Raw genomic sequence first — 10,089 nt, forward strand, 5'->3', positions numbered from 1 at the left:
ATAAACCGGTATACAAAAATTTGACAGCATACCCACGATACATTGGTATTGGGTTTTAATCCGGGTATCCTGTTCCACGTGATACGAAGCAAACGTTCGGCGATATTCCTCTCTAAGAGCATACTCTAGCAGCGATTCCGAAGGGCAGGATATTAATGCTCCACTCCGGGATGAAGTGCACTCCGGGATGAAGTGAAGACACCTCAGGTTCGCACCGGTTCCCCCTTGCGTAGACATGCCATGTCTTTTGCCATTGTTTGCACTCTCGCTATGCGACGACGATAGGATTTCGGGTTTAGGACAGCTGCCACTAAGTAAAGCGGGTTCTCGTTTGGTCCTGAAATTAGACCTCTATAATTTATTAAGAGGGTTTGCGCAACACACGTGATGCCAAGCAAAATATATAGACGTCCTTATTGTCTAAAAAATTGTATTCACCTATATTATTTAATTTTCATGTTTTAAAATGGATATAGGTCGGTTCTCTTAGAGATATACCATAATATTTGCATGCTTTCGGACATATGACGCTCTTTCGACGTAAGGGCTTTTGTCTGTTTGTGTGTTTGGTCATGGGGAGCGAAGGCACGTCTGCCATTGGTCCTTTTTCCTCGGAGACAATATTTTTTCAATTTTACTGCTGGAGCAGCTTTTTCTCTGTTGTACACGGTCGATTCGGACTGTAACCCGTTTTTTCTTCTCACCGTCATGCGCTGATAAGCATTCTACTTGGCTCGCCAAATTGGGAAATGGCATTATCAGGCTACCTTGCTCCGAGTTCGATTCAATGGTAGTCATTGAGAATGCATGCCTAAAGTGAGCCATGAGTAGTAAAAAACACGACTCTAAGGCGATACATAGGAAACTGTAAATATTTTGCACTCTATAGAACTACAGCAACTGTTAGCGCCGTCCACCTATATAGAATGACGGCAATTGTTGATGCCGTCGACCTATAGGATGACTGCAGCTATTGACGCTGTCGATCGGTCTTTGAACTATATAGGATATTGGAAACACATCTTTTGGATGACGGCAACTGTTGAGGCCGTCTATCTATAGAATGACGGCAACTGTTGTCGACGTGGATGAGCTCGAGACTTGAGCTCAGCCACGTCCATGACAGTAAACGCGTAGGCGCGCGCTTGTTTATATACTCACGCGACTATCTGCGCCACGCCCTTATAACCCTTGGCTAGACCGGTTAAACCGGCTGAACTCTGTATAAACACCGCAGACCTGCTCTCTTGTTTTGGACCGCAGCGAGCAGCAGAAGGGTGAGATCATCTCATTTGTACGGTATCTAGTCGCCGGACGCTTGATATCGATCTCTGTCACTAGTTAACTTACGTATATAAGGCCTATGTATAATTCCTGGACTCTAGGACGATTGACGCAGTGTGCCAATGTTCACTTTGGCTTTGCCGTGGTGGGCATTTTTTCTAACGACTTTCTTACCTGCTCAAGGTCTCGTTGACCAGTGTGTAGGAAAGATATTAAAGGCAATTTCTCTGTAGGGTGCTCTTTAGTTTGCTTCAATGGCGGTTACTCTTCATCCGATTGTTCTCACTGTGTTTGTCCTTCAGGATGGACCGGTCTTCGATGCTCTAGCGCAGGTTTGTACAGTCTGAAAGACCGTGACACAGACTCTGATTTATCTCTACATAGCGCCTTGTGGGGATGTCCTTAAGGCAGCAGCAGGTTATCTGACTTCGCCCGGCTTTCCTGAGAATTACGTCAGTAACAGAAACTGTACTTGGACGTTTGACCCTTCGTTGTCCCCATCTGTTATCCTGCTCAGAATAGTTCACATCAATTTGAATGGATCAATAAGCGATTCTCTAAGGATTACAGATCGCACTCAGAATTTGACCGTCACACACCTTCATCGAAAAGATGTTGAAGACGGAGACGTTATCAAAGTGGACTCGTCCGTTGTGATACGATTTTTCTCTGGTTTACACGTCTCGTCTCAAAGAAGCTTTGTGTTGGAGTACCAAGTATTCCCAGGTATGTTTCTGCTTATAATTGATATCTCCATACGTAGAAGACTTTGTTTTAGGAGTAGAACCTGTATTTATTTCCACGCCAAATGATACGACGATTTTGAAGGGTGAAACGGTGTCTCTTGCCTGTTTATCGACTGGCTCTCCGCAGCCTATTGTTCGGTGGGAAAAAGACGGTAGAAACGTCATTCTGCCTCATGGCAGTGAGAACGGGGAACTTCTTATTCAAAGTGCCAACGAGACGACTGATTCTGGGATGTACGATTGCATAGCTGAAAACTATTTAGGATCAGTTACACACCAATTCTTTGTGGCAGTTGAAGGTATTTGCTCTTATATGTACATTCAGTCAAAGATAACATTTTCATTTTGTAGTTCCTCCTAGGATCACTCATGCACCCGTTGATGCTGTTTTAGATGTTTTCCTTCCTCGTCAGTTCGTCTACTTTCGATGTGAGGCGTATGGAATTCCAGAGCCGGAGATTCACTGGAAAAAGGCGGGGTTGTAGTTTCTCTTCGCATATTCCTCACTCACTTGATCTATGTAGAATGGGAACTTTATTAAAAATCCTTCCTACCTGTCAAGCGCAAATCGATGGATTAGAGTTCGTGTCCGCACTGAAAGGTTTGGTGAGTTCAGCTGCTACGCGAATAATTCTGTTGGAGAAGTGGAGTCTCTGCCGGCTGTTTTTTCCGGAAGGAATGCTTCAGGTAGAGTCCCGTATCAATAGTCGGACAACATCAAATCCCGGACAGCTTCACGCGTTCCCTGCTTGACAGGGCCAACCGCGCGTCAGTTATTTTGGAAGCTTAGGTGATTAGCATCTCTGGCATACAGCAGTTGCGGAGCGATCAAGTCGCACATAAGAGCAAGAGAGGTTTGTTTTTTTTTTTTCGGGTAATCTAATCTCGGACGGACATCATCATATCCGGACAACGCGATTTTCTCGTCAACCGTACACTTTGAGAGCAAAAGCCGCATATCGATCGAGAGCTCTATCGTTCCTCTATCTAATGCCGTTTAGAGTACGCCGATCCGACCTGCGGTCGCTGATAAAATCGAGTTTGAAAAGAGGCACTTCTGTATCAAAAGTCGGACACCCTTTTTTCTTCTAAACCGGATTCTCTTCGACAAGCGCATGTAAGTGGAATTGTATGAAGATACTAACGGCCGTATTAACATAAAACGAGCAAAAGTGGCTAAAATTATAGACTTAGCTTCTAACTCACTTTCGTAGATCGCATAGCATCGATTAAGGCTCTTCGCAGTTTTTAACAAGTATTTCTGGTCGCTTAGACACATTTGAGCAGGTTTTCTCATTTTCTAAAATTGAATTGAAAATTGAAAAAAAACGCTAAAAATGGCACAAGCAAGCAGAAAATCTTGTCAAGGCTCTTTGCAGTTTTTGACAAGGATTTCTGGTCGCTTAGACACATTTTAGCGGGTTTTCTCATTTTCAAAAATTGAAATTGAAAATTGAAAAAAACGCTAAAAATGGCACAAGCAAGCAGAAAATATTGTTAAGAACCCCCGAAGAGCTCGGATTGGTGTCTCGCGATGAAAGAAACTAAGTTGGTTAGCCGAATGAGAGTACTTTTGCTCAATTTTTGCACAAAAACTACTCTCATGCGGCTACTTTTGCGTGTTTCATCTTACTCTAGACGTTGGTTTTCTCAACGTGTTTGGCTTACATGCGCTTGTCGAAGAGAATCCGGTTTAGAATAAAAAAGGGTGTCCGACTTTTGATACAGAAGTGCCTCTTTTCAAACTCGATTTTCTCAGCGACCGCAGGTTGGATCGGCGTACTCTAAACGGCATTAGATAGAGGAACGATAGAGCTCTCGATCGATATGCGGCTTTTGCTCTCAAAGTGTACGGTTGACGAGAAAATCGCGTTGTCCGGATATGATGATGTCCGTCCGAGATTAGATTACCCGAAAAAAAACAAACAAACCTCTCTTGCTCTTATGTGCGACTTGATCGCTCCGCAACTGCTGTGTGCCAGAGATGCTAATCACCTAAGCTTCCAAAATAACTGACGCGCGGTTGGCCCTGTCAAGCAGGGAACGCGTGAAGCTGTCCGGGATTTGATGTTGTCCGACTATTGATACGGGACTCTAGGTAAATACCTTTCAATTTGACCTGCATTTTGTCACTTTTATAGGCTTTGAGATTCCCGTGCAAGTTCGCCGCAGTTTTTTGGTTAGCGCTAATTCGTCATATGCTTTTGTATTTGACTTTTGCTGTCGAGCTACTCTCAATATTCAAAAAATGTTCAAAGATGGCCGTAGAATTGGTGGCTTGAAATATCAAAACGCGGAATTTAGCAATTATCAGAGAGTGGCATTTGAGAACGCAACAGTTAGCGACTCTGGAGTGTACAAGTTTGAGATTGAGGTCATTGCGGAAAACCGTAAATATTTTGTAACATTTCTTTTTCAAGCCATTGACGTAAAAGGTCGGTGTGTAGGTAAACATAGATTTTCTTAGGTAACGGTATCTTTTAGCATTTCCTCGTCCAATCATGTCTCCTTCGACGCAAATCTACCCTTTTCATCCCGGAAAATCTCTTCTTTTAGTGTGCACTGAACGACTGACAAATCCTAGTTGGTCTTTCACCTGGTTTCTGAATGGCGTCGAAATGAATAATACAGGACTTTCACACGCTGTTTATAACTACGAAAGAAAATCTTATTTGAATTTTCAAAACTTGACGAAAATTATTGTGGATAGATTCAACCATTACAATAGGCGAGGAGATTTTGGAGCAAACTTCACTTGCCAAGCCAAAGCGACATACTCCGATCAGGCCAAAAATACATCTGCTTTTATACGTAAGTGTCAGTATAAGGTGTGCGGAGATATTCACTGTGCACATCGATATAGGTCTTCCATCGCACATGAGATCTTACGAATACTTTTGGTCTCTCTGGTCATCTTCAACCAAATGCAGTGAGATTTGTGGCAAAAATTCAGGTTTTCGTTTACGGCACAGAAAGTGTTTTTATGGAAACTCCTTTCGTTATCATTGTTACGGTGGTCGAAACTCGGTCGAAGATTGTTCTAGTCAGCAAAACTGCAGCTCAGTTACAGGCAAGTACACGTAGAGCATCCAGAGGCATGGTTACATTGTCTACTTTTAGATTTACCAGCGGAAGCATCTACAAGACGTCTAGATCCAGAAGCCGGTAGCTTCGAATAATTTTTTTTTCATTGAGTTGTAATAGTTTCTGCTTAAGAGGGACTCTCAGCAGGAGCGGCTTCTGGTGTGACGTTTGTAACAACGCTAGTTGTTATCGGTGCTGTTGCATTCGTCATTGTGGTGATTTTAAAGAAGGAAAAATTTTCTTTTTGTCTATCACCTCAAGCCAAAGCTGACAAACCTGCAAACGCATGTTTGGCCAGACCAGTGATTGCGGAAGCCAATATGAAATCGAGTAAAAGTGGGCAGAATGTTTCGGATAATGCCGTTCGTGGCCAAGAAAAGATAGCCGAACCCGTTTATGAAGACGTTGAAAATTCTTCTCCAAACCAGAAAGACAACATTAGATGGACCACTACTTCTCTCTATAGCGAGGGAGAGACAGAAGAAACTCGTGATTAGCAAACCAGACGCGAGTTTTCATTCCACTCTATATAATCAGGTAACAGGTAGCAGAAAAATCCGATAAGCCCTTTTTCTTACCTGAAGTTCTTGTAGTTGAAATGTTAGATTTCCTGTTGCGTTCCTCAGTGTGGTCAGCGTTTAGAGGAGAATTGCTTGAAATTTTGTTTATCGGTCGTTATACAAAATAATGAGAGAGTCACGTGGATTCCTTATCTTTATGTGTACTTGTTGTGTGATTATGTTATAGTTCAAGTAAAAAAGATAAATTAATTGAAATGCGTTTAGGTTTCCTTTTCCTGAATTGGTCATCATTTTGGAGAAGACCCGGACTATGGTAGAGAAGACCCGTATAACTGCTAACCTTTTTCCTCGGTTTTTGAAGCATCTATTGAGCCTCTTTCGGCGAAGCTGTCCCACCAACGGGCAGTTACTGCAGCGAAATAGGTAGGATTCGTCTCGTTTAGTGGCTCATGGGCGGGAGTTCGTTTCTAGAACGCAGTTCTTGTGCGATCGTCTGGAACCAAGCGTTTCTTTGGAGCTAGAGTCGTTCCGATACTTTCGGACAACATGTAGTTCGGACAGTTCTTGTGTGCGTTGGAGACGGTAGATCCAAACCACTTTTGGCTGATCTTCTTCCTTGTTCTCTTAGAGATTACTCACTAAAGTTTCCGCTGGATCGAAAGAGCCATCGCCAGATGACACGCTATTATTCGAGCAAGGTCAGTGACACGTACTTTCGGACACCCACATGCGATACGGACAGAGCGATTTTCTTCAAGATAATCACGAACAAATAGGGAAAGTTATATACCGTTGGAAAGCTCTTTCTTTGCTCTTTCATCCTATATTAATTGTTTAATTAAATTTGAATTGGTAATTGAATTACAGAATTTTAAAAATTGCCGAATTTTTGCGATTTCGGACACATTTGATAACGTTTTTTTCTTGTAAAGCAAGCTCAGAAAAACTGAAAATTTATAGCTGTCAAGCTTTCTTTGCATTTCTTGAAAATAGCGTTTAGCACAGGTGCACTGGCGCTAAACTCAGAAAAAGCAAGTAGACATGCAGTTAGCTGGCATTAGTAACTCTTAAATGCTCTAGGAAGGGTCAGAAAGTAGTTTGGTGAATGGCCAGACTGTTCTCTCTGGCTATCTGCCACCTTCCATCTGTGCAAACGCTATTTTTGAGAAACGCAAAGAAAGCTTGGCCGCTACAAATTCTCAGATTTCTGGAGCTTGCTTTACAATAAAATAACGTCCATGACCGTGTCCGAAATTGCCAAAAATTCGGCAGTTTTTAAAATTCTGTATTTCAATTACCAATTAAAAAATTAATTAAATAATTAATATAGGATGAAAGAGCAAAGAAAGAGCTTTCCAACGGTATATAACTTTCCCTATTGGCTCGTGATTATCTTGAAGAAAATCGCTCTGTCCGTATCGCATGTGGGTGTCCGAAAGTACGCGTCACTGACCTTGCTCGAATAATAGCGTGTCATCTGGCGATGGCTCTTTCGATCCAGCCGAAACTTTGGTGAGTAATCTCTAACGGAACAAGGAAGAAGATCAGCCAAAAGCGGTTTGGATCTACCGTCTTCAACGCACACAAGAACTGTCCGAACTACATGTTGTCCGAAAGTAGCGGAACGACTCTACCCATATAGTATAATTATTAGGTTACCACTTCGGACCCTTCGTCCGGCAGTCGTCCTCAGTTTGAGGTATGATAGACCATATAGGTCATGGTAAAGCAGAGATGATCGTTATTGGGACGCCAAAAACCCATAACTTATGGCTTTTCAAACAAAGAAGAAATATCTCCTCTTATTATATTTATTACTAGAGCAATCCTATAGAGTCAAACAACTTGTGCGTGTCAAATTTAATATTAGTCATGCTCTTGCAAATAATATTTTAGGGAAGCTGAGTATTTCAAGTAAAGGAATTGCCAGATAAGAAAGTACACCTATTGTGCTTCACCTAGCTAATAAGCACTACTACGAGATCAAAAGATTGATTCAAGTCAAATGCCCCTCCCCCACTGTTAAGCGCAAGACAATAATTGATAATTGTGATAGATGAAATTTCTGAACAAAAACCACGTACCATATATTAGCTGAGTGACACTAAAATCTTAGAATGCTGATTTCTAAATAAACGCGCGAAGCTAACTCTAATACAGTAGATGGGTGGCGTAAAATTAATAATAAAAAAAGCCTAAGTAGCTCTTTCGAAAGAAAAAGTTACTTACTACCGCCTTAGATTCTAGACCAATTCAGAAAACAAGCAATTCGAATGCAAGTTTGAAACTGTAACACAGAATATCATATTGATTTAGGACAACAATGGAGTAATCTCCCAAGCAACAGAACAATGCACGAATCTTGCGGTTTTAAGTATTCTTGTCAGACAACGAGAAGAACTATTTTAAACTTGCGTGTTATTCCGTAATTGGAAATGTTATTGAAAAAGGCAGTGGCATAGCTGTAATAGATACCTTCTCGAGTGTAATTATGGGAAACGGAGAAAACACGCTCGCTGGTGTCATCGTGAGGCGCGATGCTTTCATTGTACTGTTTGCAATCTATCTCTTTTCCAGACCAGCAAATGCAAAGGCTGAAGTGTATCAAAAAAGTAATTCATTAGGTGCTGTTATATCACATAGTTTACTGGTAAGGGCTTTCGTCTTTGGGACAATCGTTTGTGAAAACGGTTATCTCTCCATGAACAGTCGTTTCGTTCATATCGACATGGAAATGTGTCAATTCGTCGCTCACTTGAGGTTGGCAGTCGCCTCTTTTTGCAGGAAGGTTAGAGCAGTTGTATTCTAAAGGTTTTGGCAAAATTAATCTTTTTCAAGTTTCTAATGGGCGCATATGCTGTGAGCAAAAATACTCTATTTGCCGTAGTGTGTAAGAGCAACTGAAACGACAATGCATTTTGCTAAAATTAAAAATTGACTTTTACCTGTTTCTCTGAAAGATCGATGATCCTCTGTATAATATAGCTGTGCAGAGGTATCTTCAACCTACCAATCTTGATAAATAAATGTAAAGTTCGATTTTAGGCAGCGCTTACGCGTAATCCGTTGTAGAAATTGAAGAGTAAGAAGAGTCCAAGACCAATTGCAGCGAACTTCATTTTTGCCAACCTGAAGGCGCTATATTCAGCGTTAGCTAAAGCTGCAGCTACACAGCCTAATTAGCAGAGCCATGCCACGCGTAATAATTTTTAGGCACTACAGGCCATGCAGGGGATCAGGAGAAATTTTTTTCAATGTATCAATCTGTTTGAAAATTACTTACTGCTTTTCTAACCGACGTCTGCGATGCTGCTACGATCAGACTGAGGAGAATCCTTTCGTATGTGTCTTTATGTATAGGAAGCTCACTAATTCAATTAGATCCCCCACTCCGTATTCCATGCTAACAACGGCTTCTTTGGGAAAAGTAGGGCAAAGAGCACGTTCGGTTTAGATCGAAGGTAAAGCTCACGAGCGCAATAAAGCCGTAGCTCTGTGCGTTGCTGAGATTTCTTTGTCAGATGACGCCCTTTGTCTGTAGGGGGCATCACCTGATTATCATCACTACTCAGCGATTGAGTAGATTCTGCTTACTACAGACGTAGCAGCAAAGGTGCACAACACAAAAGGGACTTAGCCAAACCTTCTCGTACCATCGCAACCTAAAGGTGAGAATAAATTGTGAGCGAATCGACTGGGAGCTCTGACGTGGCATCTCCGCAGGGTAAACGCCCCTTACAAACAATACCAGATCACTCGTGTGAAGGAGGCGTCACGTAATTTTCTAATTAGCATCGCATCAACCAGCTGCTCCTCGAACGTGTAGCTTCTGCTCTCTGCAGTCGTAGCAGAAAACAAGGAAGAACATAGGCAAATGCAATCTAGGCGTCTTCATTAGAGGTAAGTGTGGATTTTGAGAGAACTGACTGTCATTTGGTATACTATTTATAGTAGCAATGCCGTCATCTGCATTTGGAAGGTAACTCAATTAGAGAAGACCATCCGTATAATATTAAAGATCCTTGCAACAATCTTTAGTTCTGATAGCGCAGTTGTGCAATGGCCGCTCCTCCAAAAGAAGATGACTATGGCTTTGCCACGAAAGCGGTGCACTGTAGCCAAAGCCCTTCTCAGTGGAATTCTCGTGCCATCGTTCCGCCTATTACTCTCTCTGATACATTCGAGCAAGAGGTTCCAGATGCCCCCCAGGTAATGACTGAACAATGGGATGCAATGGAACGCACAGTACATCGCGTTCACATGAATACCGCCCCTTAACACGTAGTACCACTTTTCTACGGGGTTCAACATTCGATCGAAGCGTAAAGCACTTCTAAAAATGTTTAGCACACACATAGTCGTCGGAGCAGGTGGTTCGGCTCGAGGGTTCAGCCTTTGTTTGGTGCTGCGCTCGTTAATTAATTTAATTAAAGCCCGGTCCCAAACAACAGGAG

At 42.2% G+C, this 10,089-nt stretch overlaps 3 protein-coding genes and 1 long non-coding RNA gene across 13 annotated transcripts in view; 3 read left to right on the top strand and 1 right to left on the bottom strand.

Annotated features, from left to right (window-relative positions):
• The first annotated feature begins 90 nt into the window (after positions 1–90).
• Positions 91–5,862, top strand: LOC136192003 (uncharacterized). 4 transcript variants are annotated; one of them, XM_065980459.1, is made up of 13 exons: positions 91–207; positions 1,386–1,467; positions 1,518–1,616; positions 1,669–2,010; positions 2,063–2,329; positions 2,382–2,503; positions 2,555–2,717; positions 4,172–4,465; positions 4,515–4,841; positions 4,894–5,100; positions 5,151–5,195; positions 5,247–5,651; positions 5,708–5,862. In XM_065980459.1, exons 2-12 carry the CDS (start codon positions 1,407–1,409, stop codon positions 5,609–5,611), a joined length of 2,292 nt encoding a protein of 763 aa, XP_065836531.1. In that variant the 5' UTR covers positions 91–207; positions 1,386–1,406; the 3' UTR covers positions 5,612–5,651; positions 5,708–5,862. The 4 variants fall into 4 exon arrangements, with proteins under 4 accessions (XP_065836531.1, XP_065836530.1, XP_065836529.1 ...); XM_065980458.1 differs by lacking the exon at positions 91–207 and adding an exon at positions 937–1,277 and having other exon boundaries at positions 1,342–1,467; XM_065980457.1 differs by lacking the exon at positions 91–207 and adding an exon at positions 937–1,277.
• Positions 5,863–7,784: 1,922 nt separating this feature from the next.
• LOC136191844 (uncharacterized) lies at positions 7,785–9,570 on the bottom strand. Of its 7 annotated transcripts, XM_065980254.1 has the most exons (9): positions 9,384–9,570; positions 9,230–9,297; positions 9,108–9,170; positions 9,005–9,051; positions 8,919–8,947; positions 8,692–8,773; positions 8,581–8,641; positions 8,284–8,440; positions 7,785–8,229 (listed from the first exon to the last, which is right to left on the bottom strand). In XM_065980254.1, the coding sequence occupies exons 1-9, from the start codon at positions 9,428–9,430 to the stop codon at positions 8,019–8,021; spliced, it is 765 nt and encodes a 254-aa protein (XP_065836326.1). In that variant the 5' UTR covers positions 9,431–9,570; the 3' UTR covers positions 7,785–8,018. The 7 variants fall into 7 exon arrangements, 2 of the variants coding, with proteins under 2 accessions (XP_065836326.1, XP_065836327.1); XM_065980255.1 differs by lacking the exon at positions 9,384–9,570 and having other exon boundaries at positions 7,786–8,229; positions 8,692–8,764; positions 9,230–9,365; XR_010671012.1 differs by lacking the exon at positions 9,384–9,570 and having other exon boundaries at positions 7,893–8,229; positions 8,692–8,764; positions 8,919–8,958; positions 9,108–9,357.
• On the top strand, positions 8,286–8,869 carry LOC136191845 (uncharacterized). The gene is made up of 5 exons (XR_010671016.1): positions 8,286–8,423; positions 8,474–8,525; positions 8,596–8,630; positions 8,681–8,784; positions 8,849–8,869. It is a non-coding gene; the product is annotated as an uncharacterized lncRNA (long non-coding RNA).
• Positions 9,571–9,679: 109 nt separating the features above from the next.
• Positions 9,680–10,089, top strand: part of LOC136191843 (putative cystathionine gamma-lyase 2) — a 2,977-nt gene continuing 2,567 nt past the window's right edge. The window contains exon 1 of the mRNA XM_065980253.1: positions 9,680–9,844. Within this exon, the coding sequence (XP_065836325.1) occupies positions 9,695–9,844 (150 nt within the window). The 5' untranslated portion in view covers positions 9,680–9,694. The remainder of the gene's footprint in view (positions 9,845–10,089) is intronic.

The sequence above is a fragment of the Oscarella lobularis genome, chromosome 10 (genome assembly GCF_947507565.1).
Source record: "Oscarella lobularis chromosome 10, ooOscLobu1.1, whole genome shotgun sequence".
NCBI lineage: Eukaryota > Metazoa > Porifera > Homoscleromorpha > Homosclerophorida > Oscarellidae > Oscarella > Oscarella lobularis.

What these genes read in the sequence shown, in the direction of transcription:
- LOC136192003 (XM_065980459.1), top strand. Translation starts at nt 1,407, where the DNA reads ATGTTCACTTTGGCTTTGCCGTGGTGGGCATTTTTTCTAACGACTTTC. An exon ending in GACTTTCTTACCTGCTCAAG is followed by an intron (nt 1,468 to 1,517) that starts GTCTCGTTGACC and finishes ATTTCTCTGTAG; the next exon opens with GGTGCTCTTTAGTTTGCTTC. An exon ending in GGAGTACCAAGTATTCCCAG is followed by an intron (nt 2,011 to 2,062) that starts GTATGTTTCTGC and finishes ACTTTGTTTTAG; the next exon opens with GAGTAGAACCTGTATTTATT.
- LOC136191844 (XM_065980254.1), bottom strand. Translation starts at nt 9,430, where the DNA reads ATGCTAATTAGAAAATTACGTGACGCCTCCTTCACACGAGTGATCTG. An exon ending in CCTTTGCTGCTACGTCTGTA is followed by an intron (nt 9,171 to 9,229) that starts GTAAGCAGAATC and finishes TGCCCCCTACAG; the next exon opens with ACAAAGGGCGTCATCTGACA. An exon ending in GCTACGGCTTTATTGCGCTC is followed by an intron (nt 9,052 to 9,107) that starts GTGAGCTTTACC and finishes CTTTTCCCAAAG; the next exon opens with AAGCCGTTGTTAGCATGGAA.